This window comes from Macrosteles quadrilineatus, unplaced genomic scaffold (assembly GCF_028750875.1).
Source record: "Macrosteles quadrilineatus isolate MER2022 unplaced genomic scaffold, UCM_ALF_1.0 Scaffold_3__2_contigs__length_128488019, whole genome shotgun sequence".
NCBI lineage: Eukaryota > Metazoa > Arthropoda > Insecta > Hemiptera > Cicadellidae > Macrosteles > Macrosteles quadrilineatus.
The window spans coordinates 27,156,169-27,174,673 of record NW_026542596.1 but is presented as its reverse complement, the minus strand read 5'-3'; the positions used below and the strand labels follow the sequence as shown (position 1 = coordinate 27,174,673).

Below are 18,505 nucleotides of genomic sequence, written 5' to 3'. Positions count from 1 at the left end.
ACCTGTCAGACATTTTGAGTTCAAACTGTGTCATCCTATTTAAACTGTTGTTTTGTAACTACCATCTAGGCCTACTTCTGAAGAAGCCTCTGAAAGAGGCGAAATATTAAGTAAATTATGTGTGTGATTTTATGTGTTCTTTGACTCATCTGCAACCTTTCATCAGGTGAGTTAGCTGTGTCCTCTCCATCCTATATTTATTTATTTAATCCAAGCTAAATGCTTTTTCCTAAAAACATAACCTTATATTATTATATTATAATTATTCTAATAATAGTAATAATACTGTGGCGGGCATATCTTATAGAGCAAAAGCACATTAAGAAACAGAAACCTAACAAATTGAATGGCTTGCCACGTTTAAAAGTTAATATTTAGGATTCTTTCCAGTTTTTAGATGTACACGATACTCAATACATTATTTACTTACCAACTTTATTATTAGGTTTGCTTGATTTCCTTTCCAATGATCCAAAATTTATAGGAGTGAAGAGGAATGGACCAAAGTTTTCTTTCGTCTTTTCTAGTTTGGAAGGGCGCAAGTGAGGTTTTAAGTTCTGGACTATAAAACTCCTGGAAAAACAGAAAATAGTATATGAGTCTTTCAGATACTGATAAAATAAAATAGATAAAGGTGCAATAATGAAAATGTAAAAATAGCAATGGCATGAGAATTATAAAAAAATATGGTTTTTCAATGGATAGATTTTGGAATGAACCAGTTTTTCCTATATTTTTGAACATTTTGATTCAACTAAGAGACATAAAATTTTGTCTAGATAGTAATGAATTAATGAAGAAATAGTTGATTTTAGTCACTAGTTACAAGCTTTCAAGCTTTCTTAAAAGGCAAACCACAATGCCAAATAAAATACAAAATACAATTAGAGTCTATGTAACTTTTGTTTGTAAAGTAAAACGGGCGGGCCGGAACGTAGTTAAAGAGGTACATTATGTCACATAGGTAGCAGAATTTTAAGCAGTCTGACACAGAAATGTGGGAGGTGATGCTGGGGTAGGTGATGGAAGAATACAGAATTGGAGGAGGACTTTGGGTGAGTTAAGTGGCAGAAGTAGGAGTAGACTGCAACAGGGTGTCCAACCTCCCATCAAAATAAAATTCAAGAACAATTCCAGGTTTCTGAAGAAGTTCAAAATATCCAAGACAAAACTTGCTGCTCAAAAAAAGCGAAAAAAACTGCTAGTAAACTAAAACCCCTTCTACATATTCTATAATAAGTAGTTGCCATCACGTCATCATTGGTAATCAACATCATTTCCCGGCATCATTTCTCGGGATCGAGACAACATCAATGATTTTTTCCCTTGATCGCGGCAATAAATGTGATTTTGCCATGATCACGGCACCAACCGAGATAATTTCTTGCCAAGTCAGATATCCGTAAAAATATCTTGAAATTGCAAAAATTGTGATGATTTACAGCGATTGCAGCAAATACGTGAGGTTGGCTGGACACCATGCAAACATAGCGCATATGCAACCTTGCCTGTCCTTCCGACCTTATGACTATCAAACTATTTTAATTATTCATGTTTTTTTCAATATCCTACTAGACATTTTTTTTATTAATTAAAAGTCACGTACTCAGCAGTAGGCACATTGATGAGGTTGACTGGAGGTATGACTAGTCCACTGTCCAACACTAGAGGTACAGGTGAGCCCTCACACTGGGCAGCCAATGACTGTAGCTGTAACGCCAAGTCATGACGCTCTCCACCAGTCAGCTGACTCCACATCACCTACACACATCAGCTGTTACAACACTCATTATATCGAATATCCAATACCTGAAATTCAAGCTGTACTGACTACAAAGTAACAGTATAAAGTAAGTTCAAACTGTAAACTAGTGATTATAAAGTTTAAACTTGTATTGAGTTATGAGGATGAAAGGTTTATGTTTTGATTTGTTTACCTGGAGTAGGAATGTCATGTGTCTAGTAGCTACAGCTGACTGGCCAACGCGAGTAGCAGCAATCACCAGGTCTTGTAGAACCTGCTTCTGCAACCCTGGCCAGCCTGAGAGCTTGTCTAGGGAATGGTCAGCAGGGTCCAGGGACAACTTGTGGCCTGCTAGTGCTTGTAGCATGAGGTTGTAGCACTGCTGCCAGTTGGTCTGTGGGTTACGGGCCGACACGTAACGTGTGGCTGCAAGTCTGCGGTAGAATGAAGCCTTACGCAGAAACCCTATCTTAGTGAACAGTTGTGAGAGGCTCATCAAGCGTTCAATCTGTGTAAAAACAGTAACAAAAATGTATGTTCAAGTCAGCCTACTGTTTATTTCATTTGTGTAGTATATTTTGTATATTCTGTCAAATTGGTAATGGCTTCTACTTTTCAGAAACACACAAATTAATTAGTAAATGGTTACGAACAGGAAAACAAATATTTAAAAACAAGAATGAGTCCAACTTAAAATATGTATGGATGAAATTTTTGAAAGAGTTCTAAATGTTCATATGGCTTATGTTGTTTTAACACGTTCGCTACTGATTGCCCCATATTTGAGATGTTGCGGTTATTGTCACGGCCTGAGGTATACATTTTAATATCACACATTGACCGGGTGTCACTTGGTTAACAGTACACACAGACCGCGAGCCAGTGATGTAGCAAAGTAAATATCAGTTTTGCCAACTATCATATGATGTCACTAATAATCCTATCCACAAACCAAGTGACGTACATAGTGCGACAGACATCTCTGTAAATGAAAAATGTAGTACTATTGCGGTAGCAAAGGTGTTAAGAATTTTTTTTTTACATTTTCCATCTCTGACTAAATTAAAAGCTTCACAAGCTAACCAATTCCATTTTTAAAATCATACCTTGGTCTAATAATATAATAATATACGTGAAAAAATTTTGAATACTATATCACCATACCTTTTCTTCCTCATTAAGGGTAAGATTAATGCTGATAACACTGTGCAAGAAGTTTGCTGCCTGGAGATAAGCCTTGTGTTGTATGGCTAGCCTAGCCGCTTTGTAGCATGCTTCTGTCTCTATAACATTGGCATTCTGGTACTGCAAAATATAACTTTCAATCAGTCTTGAAGCTTTGATTGTGCAACCTTCACAGACACTTTCTGCGATCTCCATAATAATGTGAGAATAAAAGCTTGATTCAGCTCAAATTTCTGTCCCAGAGCTCAATCACTAGATTGTAAGCTAAAATCGCCTTGGTTCGAAGATTAAGCCCTCACCTCTGCTTAAAAAAACATTGTCATTGATTTGGTTTCTTTCACAGACCCCAAAGCAGAACAACGAGCGACGCTGCGACATTGTCGCGGACACGAAACGCCGAGAAACGCGGGCCTGCGGACACATTTACGGAGTCATAACGACGATCGCGCCGTGGCCGCGATTATTGGACCGACGATCGCACCGTGACCGCGAGTCATAACGACGATCGGGCTGTGACCGCGGAGTCATACCGACAGTCACGCCGTGACCGCGGAGTCATAACGACGATCGCGCCGTGACCGCGAAGTCCTACCGACGATCACGCTGTGACCACGAGTCTTACCGACGATCACGCCGTGACCGCGAGTCATACCGACGATCGCGCCGTGACCGCGAGTCATGACAACGATAACCCCGTGACCGTGGAGTCATACCGACGATAACCCCGTGACCGCGGAGTCATACCGACGATCGCGCCGTGACCGCGAGTCATACCGACGATCGCGCCGTGACCGCGAGTCATGACGACGATCGCACCGTGACCGTGGAGTCATACCGACGATAACCCCGTGACCGCGGAGTCATACCGACGATCGCGCCGTGACCGTGGAGTCATACCGACGATAACCCCGTGACCGCGGAGTCATACCGACGATCGCGCCGTGACCGCGGAGTCATACCGACGATCGCGCCGTGACCGTGGAGTCATACCGACGATAACCCCGTGACCGCGGAGTCATACCGACGATCGCGCCGTGACCGCGAGTCATGACGACGATCGCGCCGTGACCGTGAGTTCTACAGACGATCACCCCGTGACCCGCGAGTCACAAGTTTCTATAGGTACCTGTAAATTGTTACCCATTTTTTGGTTTTTATAGATCAGTGCCACAAATGGTAAAAATTGATTTCGTATACCTTTTTTGGTAACTGCAATACAGTACTTTTTTTTATGCACAGAAAAAAATCCTGTCCCATCCCGTCCCGAAAATCGGGAAGGAAAGAAAAATCCCGTCCCGTCCCGTCCCGAACTAAAATTTCAATCCCGTCCATCCCTAGTGTGTTTATATAAAGAAACTATAGTACATTTAAAGTTTTACTTCTGAAGACCTTGTTAACACTTGTTAAGGTATCTGTATATATATATACATATTTAAAAAAAAGTAAATTTAAATAACCTGATTATGCCTACCCCTTAATAGTTTTTTAGTTTTTTGTTTTAAAAGTAGGCTATACAAGTTATTGAAATTTACTTATTTTATTTAACTATATTACTAGTAGCCCTAAAGAGTGAATATATATATATATGTATATATATACCAGTATATAAGTCATTATTTAGCTTTTTAGTTTTAGCGCTTGCGGACACATTTTGAGGTTTTCACAGGCCGTTGCAGACACGTAGGAACCATTCTGCTTTGGGGTTCACAGAGAAACTATTATTTTACTACACGTATTAAAAATTAATTAACTAATCTGTGAACAGACTTTTTGTGGTTGTAGCATCATCACTAGTAGATAATCATGCATTGATGTCTGCAATGCAATGCTAAGACAAATGCTTATCACTCCCAACAACATGTGCAAGGGATTTTAAGAAAGTGTATTTGTACGGTTTAATGTACTTTTCCAAAACACTATTGGTTTCTTGGTTTGTAAATTAATATTAAAAAAAAACCTCTCTAATCTGCCTTTATACAATTTTAATGTAAGACTTGACTTAAGAAACACTGAGTCACAACAGACATGACATTAACCATTTTGTAAACTCTCTTTCACTTTCTATCACTCGACAAAGCCCCTCAGGGGACGAAATATTGTGTGTTCTGTATCCTATGTTCTATGGCCTACCTGTGCGTCTTCAAGGTAAGCTAGCTTCTGTCCTATTACAATTCAAAATATCAAGTCACAGCTAAAGCTGAAAACTCAAACCAATTGATATTGCGGTAAAAAAAACTTTTGAGATGAAAATAGCATTACAAATTTTACCTTGCTGTAGTGGACTATAGCTTCTCGGAAGAACCTGATGATGTCGTCAGGACTCAGTAAGTTTGTAATGTTCTTGTGCTCTGATGTGATGGATTCAACAACTTCTTTAGCCACTTTGCTGTCTTGTGTTGGCCTGCAAATGCATTAAATGCTCTGTTATATCATGACTAAAGAGAATGGCTCCTATAAAATCTATATTACGAATCGTTATGGATAAAGTCTTGAAAATTCTTGACCAAACATAATTTTTATTCAGTTTAAATGTGAGTTACTATCATAGGTTGATCCAGGGGGGGGGGCTGCATCCCCCCTCTCTGGGTTATTATGTGTAAGAATATTTTAATAAAATAAGATGTAGATGTCGTAAGGTTAAAATTTTACTCTTCGTTCCGCCTAAAGACTGACCCAAAGTTTACAGTTACCATGTTCAAACATTTTCAAACATTAATTATTAAAGACTAGAACATCAATCAGATAGGCCAAGAATTGTAAAATACTGAAATACACATACACATTTCATGTATATTTTTTAATCACCTCTTATCTAGCAAGAAGCATGGGCTGAACCAGCCAATTAAAAGGAAGGGGAGAGGCTGCTTTCAAATACAATAATGTTCTGGAGTGTATTGCAGCCAACTGTTAGCTAAAAGGAATTTACCGTATATTATACGCTATAAATTGATGAGTGAATACAACACTTGCCTTCCAAGCCCAGTTATCTACTAGACAAGACACAGTTGTTTTGTGTATTAAGCCCTTTAGTATACAATACTTTCTATCAACACATGGATGTTAGGGATCAATAAGACAATAATTGATCAATTTCCTGTTATCAATTTTACTTATCACCGTTAATTGGTTTATGCCATGAATGAAATCGACTGAATTGAATTCAAATGGCTGAAATAGCTCACCGAGTCTGTGTTTCAGGGAGAGAGGAGTTTTTCTTCACTGGTGATGATCGCCCCATGTTAGGATAATGGATAATAGCTGACGTCGCACACAGACCTTCTAAAGCACCTGTCAACAGAAAGAGAGGATAAGTACAGTACTTGTCTTGTAATTGTGTAGCCTATTTGTGAAAAAATATACATTTCTATTTTTTTTTTTTTTTTTTACAATGCAGTATGAAAAGTTTTCAAAACTATGGATGACGAATATATATCAAAAGATTCTAGTCCTTACCATGACCTCATCATGAACTTATCATGACCTTATGATTGGTTCCTCTCAAGAGGCTTAATTAATGTAGGCCTATACACCAATTTAACTTTTCAAATTTTTGCCAGTGAGATAAGCCTGCTGTTAAACCTATCCACCGCCAAATCTTTAAAATCTGGCTTTAGAAAAATGTTTTACAATTACAATTATTTGAGTTTTGGATCGAGAAAATTTAAACATATACCTAAATTTTACCCTTTAATTGAACTTCATTATTAATCAATAAATGTTATTCAACTCACCAGCTAGCCAGAGCCAATCGTTGATGCTGCGCAGAATGTCAGCAGCGGTCTGATAATGTCCAAGAGCGTCGTTCGCCAGCCCGGCCTGAAGACTGAGATCTCCGAGATGTTTGGTCATGCGACCGACGCTGCGCTTGCGATTACTGCGCGACTCCATGTCTAGACCTACAAAGTCACGTCGCTCAAACGGAGCTAGCAGCAGCGACACTTTATCAATCTGCAAATCGTGAATAATTACGACTTGTTAACTAAAAATAGGTAAAATACTTTACTTTGGAAGCGTTTCTCTAATAAAACATAGGCTACTAGAGGTTGTTGAGTGGTCGAAAACTCAACCCAAAATATGTAATGTACAGACCTCTCTATTTTCACCTCACGCTGTAAATAAAACATGTGATTGGAGTTTCTTCCATTTATTTTGGTTTTCTGTTTATATTTCGTTGTTATTTCGTCACCAGCATAGCACCCATAAGACCCATGTAATTTTTTTTTTATATCTTAAATTCATTTGTTGTGCTTATTTTTTAGGCTATTTTAATTTATAAAGGGATTCTGCACATCTACAGTAAAATATCTTTCTAACATTATGCGTAGATTTTCCCTGCAATTCACACGAGCTGAGAAAAAAGGTTTTAAAGAATTGCCTTTTAATATATAGATTTTTAGAACAACTACTTTCAACTAGCCTAATGCTAGTTCAACATTATCATTAAACAATTAATCCTATATTAATAGGCAAGCATGTTTCTTGAAAACCTTTTTTCAGCTCGTGTGCATCACAGGGAAAATCTACGCATACTGATAGAAAAATATTTTCCTGTAGATGTACAGAATCCCTATATAAATTTAAAAAGGCTCAAAAACACAAAAAAAATTATTTTTAAATAAAAAAAATTACATGGGCCTTATGGGTTGCCATGCTGGTGACAAAATAACAACAAAATATATACAGAAAATCAAAACAAATTGAAGAAATTCCAATCACATGTTTTATTAACAGCGTGTGATGAAAATAGAGAAGTTTGTACATTACTTGTTTTTGGTCAAGTTTTTGACCGCTGGACGATCTCTATTTTAATTTATTTTGTAATGTTTTGAATATTGGGTGTAAATGATTTTAGGCCCCAGGGTAGCCCATTGTAATAAGAGTAACTTTTTCTCCCGACCTCTGAGAAAATGCTCAGTAAGTGAACCTTTCCACCACAGTATGTATTACGCTTTATATCTTCATCTTGAATAAGTAGTTTTGCAAAGGTAGTCAGGCTCACAGACAGACAGAACTATTTGTGTCATATGACTAGCACTGTCAGGTTAATTAACAAATAAGTTTTTAACAGAGAAGTAAGGTACAGAGGAAACATTTAAGTCGTGTCTAGCACTTGCCCTTTTGTCTAGGTAAAAGTCCCTCCTCGACCTCAAGTGCTACAACGCTCTCAGTGTAGGAAGACCCTGTGCGATAGGAATTCCCATACAGCGGTCGCCGTTTGGGTTCTTCAATGCTCGTCACAAGTATATTTCCAGCAAAACACAACATTGTTTTCCTCTGTACCTTAATTCGCTGTGGTTTCCCTGAGTGTAAGGTGTAAAGTAAGCAGCAATTCAAATATTTAACTTTGAACAAGCTTACTCATCTTACACTTAGCAAAGTCTAGTATTTTTATCTATTTATTTTCTGTATGTATTTTCTATGCAATATGCATTTTTAACATTTTTTTTGTGAGGGGAAAGGTCCAAGTACTGGTCTTGTTTATCTCTAATATCAACAATTTGTCTCTAATATTGCATAATTAAATACCCCCGCCACAGCAAACCTGCCGACTAAGCGAATTTCCATTTGTCTGAATTGATTTTCAGTTAAATATATTTTAATAACATTAGGTTTAACGAGTATCTAGGTTTGCTGCTACAAGGAAACTAATAAAGTGTGTTTTTGAGTAAAATATTGATAGCTTAGTAAAAAAATAAATAAATTTGCCAAGTTTGATCAAAATATATCCATAAACAAGCAAACTAAAACATTTGGCAGTATTCTCCATAAGAATAACATGGGAATTTTAAATTTACAATTTTTTAAATTTTTTTCGTTACTAATAATTGAACAAAAATACTTTTATATACTAAATTATTTTGTTAAAGCTCTATAAAAAGGTCTAAAGAGAAATCGGGATATTTTGTGTTTTGAGGGTCAAAAGTGAAAAAAACCAATTTTTACCCCATAAAACCCCCCGTATAGCCCCGTTCCCATGGTCCGAACGTGCTGGTTCGCGAACTCATTCAAGTTTATCTCGCTTTACACCTCTAAACCAAATTTCATCAAAATCGGACAAAAATTACTCAAGTTATCGCGTTCACGGACGTATATAAGTCTATATATATATACATTTGTTTTAATAATACATATATAAAAATTTGAACAAATGGTGTTTCTGGCCTCTGGGGAACTTCCCTATAGGGAAATTCGCTAAAATGGCATTTGGGTCTACAATCAATCTCACTTGAAATCAAACCAGCCACAGATTTGAAGAGGAGCACTATAACCACTCGCCAACCAAGATAATACGAATTGTTACTTAAATGTTCATCAAAACACAAATGGTATTGTGAGGTGTTTATGTCGGGTAGAGCACCTATCGTAAACTTACCTCCGATTTGCTCGGACAGCTCGAGTAGTCCAGGGTCTCGCTGACAGTCCTCGTCGCTCGCTTACCACTTCTAGATCTTCGTAGATGTTTTCGTCCTACACGTACCCGAGACTATGGTTGCGTGTCAGCACAACGACGCGCTGACCAGGAATATATCGGCACTAAATACGATGCTGTTATGAGAATTAAAATAAGTGACCAGCTTCTAGTCTAACAAAAGGTATCGCTTCTCGAATAAAACTAAAAATAAAACTCTCGTAATGAAATAAAAGGTCGACCCGCGCAATAACAAAATAACGAAATGAAATGGCGTCAGCGCTAATATGCCAATGAACTTCTTGGCTTCGAAATATAACTAAATGAAATACTTTTAGGTAAAATAAAATAAAATAACTTCCGATAAATAAACTAAAAAGTGTAGGCTACTGTGGCACCGCACACGCAGTGCCGGCCCGAGAAATACAATACGCTAATCACCTACAACTAAGATTATAGTAAATGGTAACTCTTACTCGCCAAAGTAAAACGGGGAAATAAGATGGTTATTAACGTAATGATATACCACAGTACTTACGTCTGACGATACTTCTCTCGATGTATTATTTTTCGCTTTTATGTTGCCTCGCACGTTACGAATCAAATCGACGACCGCTGCACAGGTCCGCTGCACGCTCTTGAGGAAGGTTGTTAGGCGAACAAGCGCTCACCGTAGACTGTCCTAAGAACTGTCCACCGGTCTCGGCTTCTCCCCACCACGTCTACGTCAGCGCCCCGAGGTCGCGGCGGTCAAGTCACGAACTAGGAGCCTTGACAAGTGGACAACTGGACATGTTTATTTCCGATAATTGTTGTCGAGCGCACTCTAGCACTTCGTGGTCTTTAAATAATTAAAACGAACCCCCCTAATAAATTTGACCATTACAGTATATACAAATAATATTTTATGCTGTTATTCTAAACCATTTTATTTTAAGACCCTAAATTTCAAAAAAGGGACCTTCAATTTCACTATATAATATATAATACAATAAATACACTATATAATATAGTACTAGATAAATGACTGTGAATAGAATAACAAATTTACAATACAAACCTTTTCTCTGCATCTCTCGTGTCTTTTGGACTCAAGCACCCAAAATAGAGTAGACAAAAACTCAGTGACATGTGATTCAAGAGATTCAAGTTCACCGTCTGTGGCGTAGAATATGGCACGACTTTTGAAATTGGACGGTGTGGGAAAAGACGGTGTTTCTGGTCCGTCATTGACACCAATGACTATGCATCTTGAATCATACAATGTGTTTGTGTACTTCACTTTCAGGCTCTCATGAACTCGGCAAACCTCGTTAAGTTCCAGTTGTGTGCTGCATTTGCCTATGTAAAAGTAAAAAGCTTTGTCATGGTGGTGCCTAATTTGTTTACTCTATTGTTTGGACACTACTTATGTATAGCATGTTTCAGTAAACTAAAACTTATTTTCAGGTAATTTAGTCTTATGTATCTATATACCCTACCGCACACGAGAGACTTTTTGTCGGCCGACTATTTAGTCGTAGTCGGGAGTCAAAGTCGGCCCCATAGTGGTAAATATGAGCGTGCACACGGGCCGACCGCAGCAAGACAGTCGGGGCAGTTTGGTGCTGACCGATTTTCCCGCCGACTGCTCCCCGACTCAACTGTCGTGTCTTATTGATAAAGGCACGGAGATAAGTTTGAACGCGCACAATGACGACTAAAAAGTCTGTCTGTCTGACAGTCGAGTGCGTTGTTATCATGTGTATTATTATTGTTATTATGATAAGTACCTATTATTATTTGTGTGTTATTGTTATTATTATGGCTTCGACAACCACCAGTGCATGTGTTTTGAGGGACGAGAAAGTTAATAAACTTATCGATGAAGTTGAGGCACGGTCCCCTCTTTATAAAAAGACTTTGAAAGAGTATTTGGTCATAGTAAAAAAATACCCCCGCTGCAGCAAACCTACAGACTAAGTGAATTCCCATTTGCCTGATTTAATTTTTTATTTAATCTATTTCAATAAAATTAGGATAAACGAGTACCTAGGTTTGCTGCTACAGGGAACCCCGTATAATTATCCCAGTATAATTCAGGGTGTGTTTTAGTAAAACATTAATAGCTGAGTATAAAATAAATAGATTTGCCAAGTTTTATCAAAATACATCCACAAACAAGCAAACTAAAACAGTTTACTTGTTCTAAATATAAATGACATGACAATTTTAACTTTAAAAATTTTGGAATTTCCCTGTAACCATTATGATAACAATTAGCATGCTAAATTATTTGTTTTTCAAGCTCTGCAAAATGTTTTCTAAAGAAATTGCGGAATCTTTTGTTTTTATCGTAAAAAATGGGAAACCCCCATTTTTACCAGATAAAACCCCCCATAAACCCCCTTTCCCATAGTCATGCTGGTTTGCGAACTCATTCGAATAAAATACATGTAGATTTACACGTTTGTACCAAATTTCATCAAAATCGGATAATTTTGTTCGAGTTATCTTGCTAACGGACAAATATATATATGTGTGTGTGTGAATTTAAACGGATAGTGTTTTTGGCCTCTGGGTACATCAAAACTAAAAGGTAAATCGGTCCCGGGACCAGGTCTCACCATGAGACCTACGGTTACAGCTTATTCCCTAAAAGTTATGGGATGAGGTATTTGAAGCCGAGGTATTAACAATTGGTCAAAAAAAATCAACACTCATTCATGAGTACATGAAAAATTTGTCCGGATACTTCCTCAAATCCGAGTATAGAGGTAAATCTGGCCTTTCAAGGTTCTCGGACTATAAATTGGATGCACCCAGTATTTTCTCTTAAGTTTTCTTGCACGAAATCTTGTCAGTAACGCACATATGACAGCGGTTTCTGTCATATACATCCCTTTGACACTCGAAAGACGACTATACAGTCGTGTCGTGTGCGCACCCATAGTCAACGACCAAACAGTCTTGACGACTTTTCGACTGTCCACCCGACTCCAGCCAGACAGATGGCCAACAGTCTGCTGACAAAAAGTATCTCGTGTGCGGTAGGCCTAATACAGTAGAACTTCAATAGTTGGATACCTATGCCGTGATGACATGACATGTCATCAGAGCCCGATGACGGGTTCCCCTAGGTAAAAAACTAGAGCCTTCTTATTGTTTTCGTGCACAGCTAAAGTGTGCAGCAGTTGAATATAACAAACTATTTTATATAGTAAGTAGACAAAGAGTGTACAATAGAGATGAAAGTTGATAAAGTTAGTTTATTTTTGTCAAGTTCAATACTATTCATCAAATTTGATTGCTTTATCTTGTGTTTTAAATACTCCATTTGTGTAAAATGACCAACATACTCCCGATAATTCGGCATTTTGATAGTTCGACACCCTCTTAGTCCAACTATCAAGGTTCTACTGTATAATTAGAGTTTTCTATGTGATATCCTCATAATTGTAACCTGATTGAGGTAGGTAAATCACTCTTTATGGTGTAGATCTCAAATTAAAAATTTTCTTTTTATTTACCTAATAGGCCTAAATGTCTTAAACAAACAATCTTTGGATGTTATAAGGTTTGCATTTTACTTTACTTTAATACTTTAATCTGAAATGGCGACCATACGAATGTAGGTATTTTATGCTAAGTATGAATGGAGATGAGAGTAAGATGAGTGGCGCGATCTTGTAGTCTAGTTAGTGACAAAGGCCGACATTTTTCCTTAGACACAGCTGTCAATTAATAGACCATACAGCCAATGGCAACTACGGGACCTACAGTTTATAGTGGAATTCAAAACCACTATTTTTCCTTGTTATTAACGATAAATACGGTCTAATTATCACGATAAACTGTCTAATTATCACGATAAACTGTCTAATTATCACGATAAACGGTCTTATACATAAAATAACATGTATTGAATAGAGTCAACTAGGCTATAAATACATATAACTACATATTACAACATACATATACATATTTTATTGCTTAAAATATACTAATAAGATAAGTGAAGAATTTCTAATTGAATATATTAAAAAAATAACACTATTGCAATCATAATAACATTAGCAGTTATTAAAATAAAAATAAAACATATATTCATTTTCTGGGCTTAAGTAAAAATATACAAAGAAAAGAAAAAGCATTACTAATCATGGTGAAAATGTAAATTGTTCCCCTAATTTTGCTATGGAATTCAAACTACTAATTTTTATTTTTAGCGAATTTCCCATATAGGGAATAAGCTATTACCGTAGTACTCATGGTAAGACCTGGACCCGAGACCGATTTAATTTTTCATTTTGAGGTCCCTAGAGGCCAAAAACACCATCCGTTCAAATTCATATATATATATATATTTATATATATATATATATATATGTCCGTTAGCGCGATAACTTGAGCAAAAATGATCCGATTCTGATGAAATTTGGTACAAACGTGTAAACCTACGTTTATTCGAACGAGTTCGCGATCCAGCATAATCGGACCATGGAAACGGGGGTTTATGGGGGGTTTTATGGGGTAAAAATGGGTTTTTCCCATTTTTGAACCTAAAAACAAAAAAATTTGCGATTTCTTTCTAAACCGTTTTGTAGGGCTTAAAAAAAGAAATAATTTAGTATATTGAAGCGCTGTTGTATGCCTAACGGTCACGGAGAAAATTCAAAAATAGTGTAATTAAAAATTCCCATGTTATTCTTATGGAGAAAATGAAAATTGTTGTAGTTTACTTGTTTATGGGTATATATTGATAAAATTTGGCAAATTTATTTATTTCATCCTATACTATTGACGTATGGTCAAAAAACACTTTATACCTTCCCCGTAGCAGCAAACCTAAGCACTCGTTAAATCTAATGTTATTTAAATAGGGAATAATATGTCTTATTTATGGAAATATTTTAGTAAAAATGTAATCAGACGAGTTGAAATTCGCTTAGTCTGCAGGTTTGCTGCGGCGGGGGTATTTTTTATTCTTCTATGGAATAAAATGGAAATTTAATTAAAAAGTCTCTTAGTGTTCTTTTAAATTTATTCAAATTGTCTTCTCTCTTTATTTCAACCGGCAGGTGTTGCAAAAAATTTAAACCTGAATAATAAGTTTTTTTTTTTTAAATATTCCAATTTATGTCGTGGTAGGTTAATTTCAAACCTAGTGTTATAGTCACCAGTATTGCTTGAAGTAGGTGGATGACAGTTGAATTTGTTTTCCATAGATAGATGTTTCACTGTATAAACAGCTTCTTATTTGCATTATTAAAATTAAAAACAAGTTGGATGATCGTTTTGAGAGGTCATCTTTAGAAAAGATTTTTTGTTTGTTTTCCAGCTTCGTTTGTTAAGCAATGTTGCAATATGATGAAAAATATTGTTCCATCACATGGGCAATGAGTATCTTATTAAACCTCGCTCATTTCCGACCTCGGCGAGCTCAGGTCGAAAAGAGTCACTTTATGCCCTTGTGATAAAATATACAATAGGCCTACTATTATTTTTTAGCTACCTTTCTTTATATTTTTTTAGTTTCATTTCCATCAAACACAATTCTTTATAGTTGCTGGTAGAGCAAGTTAATTGTGTGACTTACCAACAGTTATCAGCCCATACAGCCGACGATGAGTTTGGAAATCGCCCCAGTCATTGTTACCAACTAAATAGTCCTTGACATATCTGGATTTGACGGTCCGTTCCACACCATTGCTATCCATTATATTTAAGCTTGTTATCTTAGAGATTCTATCAAATATCTTGTTGTAAGATTTTTGTTGTGTTTCCTCACCTTCAAAATATAAAACAGATCTAACAGTAGTCCAGTAAAAAATAAAATTACAAAAGTAGAATGTCATTAAAATTATGTTATTCAGAGGTTAGGAGATTTTTGTTTAAATACACCCTGTCCCAAAAAGAATGAATCAAATCTACAGCTAAATATGTGTTACCAAGAGTTGTAAAAAAGTCAACTATGGTTGATTTTAGAGCTGGCATCTTTAAATTTTTTAGTACCCTTCAACAGTAATCAGTTGTTCCTTAGTTGTTGGCACATTTGCATTATCAAATTTTCCTGAGGTAGTGGCTGTCACCAATCGCCAACTTGGTCAGCAACAAAAACTAAGGTATGAAATAGAATTTTACACACTAGCACATTCTGTGACTGGCTCACACAACTACATTATTTTTTAATGAAAAATTGGCGACAGCTGGTCCATATAGTTGGGATGTCTACTTTAGTATCCAATAGTGAAGTCCAATCATGTTTTTAGGACTGTTTATTTATTATAAGTCCCTAATTCCAAAATTTAGTAGATAGACAAACAGACTTAAACTTAGCTCGTATTATAGTATAGGATAATTGAGAACATTTCGTTCGGTGAAACCATAATAGGAAAAACTTAGGAACTTAAGGAAATTAGGGATGGACGAGATTGGATTTTTAGTTCGAGACGAGATGAGACAAGATTTTTTATTTCTCATAAAATTTCAAGACGAGATCGAGACGGGATTTCCCTTCTCATACACAACGGGAAATGCACGTTCAAAATTTTTACCTGATTTTGTAACATTGTTAGATGACTGTTTAAATACAAAAATAATGATAATAGGCAAGAATATTTACAATCTTTTATTAAAAAACATCAGCATAACATTTTTTTATTAATCACGCCTAACTTATTAAAAATGCCTACGATTAGGAAACATAGTGATATCAGTTAGGATAGAGTTCAACTTACCCTAAAATAAAATAAATCATAAAATAAAAGCAATATTAATTTTTATAAAATAGTTACTTGTTTTGACTTTTTTTAGTAATAAAACATTCCTCACACTGCTTACACTTTACAAAACTTCTCAAATGTTATTAAAGTAGTATTATTAAAATAATTAAAGTAATATTTACATTTAAAGAATTAATAAAATAAGAACGCCTTCACAAAGGAAACGCAACTACAACACGCTCCTGTATTGCGGGTATATTGCATTGACTTTCTGCAGGCGTTTTTTTTTTTTTTTTTTTTTTTTATTCCCGTCTCGGTAAAAATCTCGGCCCAAAAGAAATCTCGTCTCGTGTAACGAGATTTAAAATTTCCCGAAATTCCGAGACTTGACCATCCCTAGGAAAAATTTATATAAAGTTAATTTTTTATCTTTAATAATTACCTAAGTGATTATGCCTGTTTACTTTTGATCCATTCTTTTTGGGATATCGGGTATATTTAATAAAGTAACTTTTAAAAATCATCCAGTTTTTTTAGTCATCTGAATTTAAAATGCATTATTTGGTTTACATGCATAAATATAATTGGCCTACCAGCTTCAAACTATTCTGAATCAAAACTATTTTACAAAGATAAAACATTATTATATCTTGTAAAACTGGTGAGATAGAGGTGAAGTTTATATGATGTATTAAGTTAAAAATATAGTCTTGATTGCCTGTTCCTTGTTTTGTAAACTCCCACACAGATTACATGGAGAAAAGATTTACTCATAAACTATATGTTAACCTCATGGCAAATATAAAATCATCAACATTCTCAGAGAACCCAAAAAAATAATAGCCTAACGTCAGTAATGCTTGAAATTGACCTTTGATCTTTTAAATTACCTATTTGTTTGACAAGAATCAGCAGAGTTGCATGATCATGAGCATTCTGCTCATAGTCGGGGTGTGACATGTTGTTATCCGGGGTTGGACTTGACAGGATGACGCTTACCGAAGATCTCATTGGTGTAAAGGTCTGTAAATAAGCTATGTGTTAAAAACATTCCTACGTAAACTTACTGATTCTAGGGTGAAAATAAAACTGTTTTTAAAGCAAAGATTATATTACTATAGGACTTAAGCAAAGCCTAATAAAACTTATAACCACCTTATTACTGAAATGTAATAACAATTTATTGTAAAACATATATTGGGTTGTGAGCCAGCTATTTTATTTTTTAGTTTTATTAGCTTTAATTTAACATTTTGATTTCAGACTTTTTCTTTTGATTTTTATCCCCCCAGGTACATGATATTGATACTGACGTGTCCGTTAAAGTGTCCTCTATCTGGTGACATCATCGGTATTATGATACGCGGACGTATTTTGCCGCAAATCGGTCATTAATAGATTTTTGAGGGTGCGCGCACTACTTATTGCTGATTTTACCCTCTCTTTCTTATCCGCCAGGTACATGATATTGATACTGTCGTGTCTGTTAAAGTGTCCTCTATCTGGTGACATCATCGGTATTATGTTACGCGGCCGTATTTTGCCGCAAATCTGCCAGCAATAGATTTTTCGGGCGCGCGCACTACTTATGGCTGGAGTTATTGCCAGGTTCACACAAGTCAATTACTATCAGCACATCGGTTTAATCGGACTAGATCTGTAGGAAGTGGGCGGTACTGAAACAACTGTTCTTGTGGGAAAGATTTGAGACCAGTGATCCTGTGTCTAAATACAGTGCTCTCTTAAATTCAAGTCATATTAAATACTGTATAGGCTACAGTATGCATTTAAACAGTTCGTTTTAAAGAGTTTTTGGGGACGTCGGTTTAACCGGAAAATCCATTATCCGGACTGGCCTCGGTCCCGAGGAGTCCGGATAAGAGGGAGTCTACTGTAGGTAAGTTACCTAAGAGGGATATAACCGACCAAGTTTCGATATAGGCCAATCATAGCCTATATACAAAATTGCAGCCATAGACCTAAGGTAACGTCTTAATTTGCTTGAGGTTAAGTTACATGTTGAGCCACTATGCTTCTAAATTACTCTAAAACACATTTCATAGTTTAATCAAAACTTACCTAATGTTAAATGCAATGCTGCCCATCCCCTGGAAAAAGTTGTGAAAAAATTAGCAAAAGTAGGGTTAGGCTGTCGGAGTGATTCTAGTGTAAATTGTCATGTTTAAGTTTAAAATAAATCCATTATCATTACAAAAACTAAATTTTACCGTTCGCGTCAATTCAAAATTACATTGAGCACCAAACTAAAAATAATTGTTTAATAGATTGAGACTGAAATGACTAGTAAGTGGAAGTGGACTAGTAGTGGAAAATCCAATTCCAATGTTGACACCTGACAGTGTTGTGTGTAGTGTTGACTGTTGACTGACAGTGACAGTTGACTTGACAGTTGACAGTGACACTCACTTCACTACTGAGAGTGGAGGCGGCCGTGCTAGTGTA

General features: G+C 36.2%; 1 protein-coding gene across 1 annotated transcript in view; it reads right to left on the bottom strand.

Moving 5' to 3' along the window:
* LOC128988840 (protein brunelleschi) overlaps nt 1–18,360 on the bottom strand; it is a 37,517-nt gene extending 19,157 nt beyond the window's left edge. The window contains exons 1-11 of the mRNA XM_054410531.1: nt 18,122–18,360; nt 16,933–17,065; nt 14,917–15,108; nt 10,399–10,679; nt 6,661–6,877; nt 6,112–6,217; nt 5,198–5,330; nt 2,909–3,049; nt 1,938–2,252; nt 1,607–1,761; nt 431–573 (exon numbers count right to left, since the gene is read on the bottom strand). Of these exons, the coding sequence (XP_054266506.1) occupies nt 431–573; nt 1,607–1,761; nt 1,938–2,252; nt 2,909–3,049; nt 5,198–5,330; nt 6,112–6,217; nt 6,661–6,877; nt 10,399–10,679; nt 14,917–15,108; nt 16,933–17,053 (1,804 nt within the window). The 5' untranslated portion in view covers nt 17,054–17,065; nt 18,122–18,360. The remainder of the gene's footprint in view (nt 1–430; nt 574–1,606; nt 1,762–1,937; nt 2,253–2,908; nt 3,050–5,197; nt 5,331–6,111; nt 6,218–6,660; nt 6,878–10,398; nt 10,680–14,916; nt 15,109–16,932; nt 17,066–18,121) is intronic.
* Nucleotides 18,361–18,505: the final 145 nt, after the last annotated feature.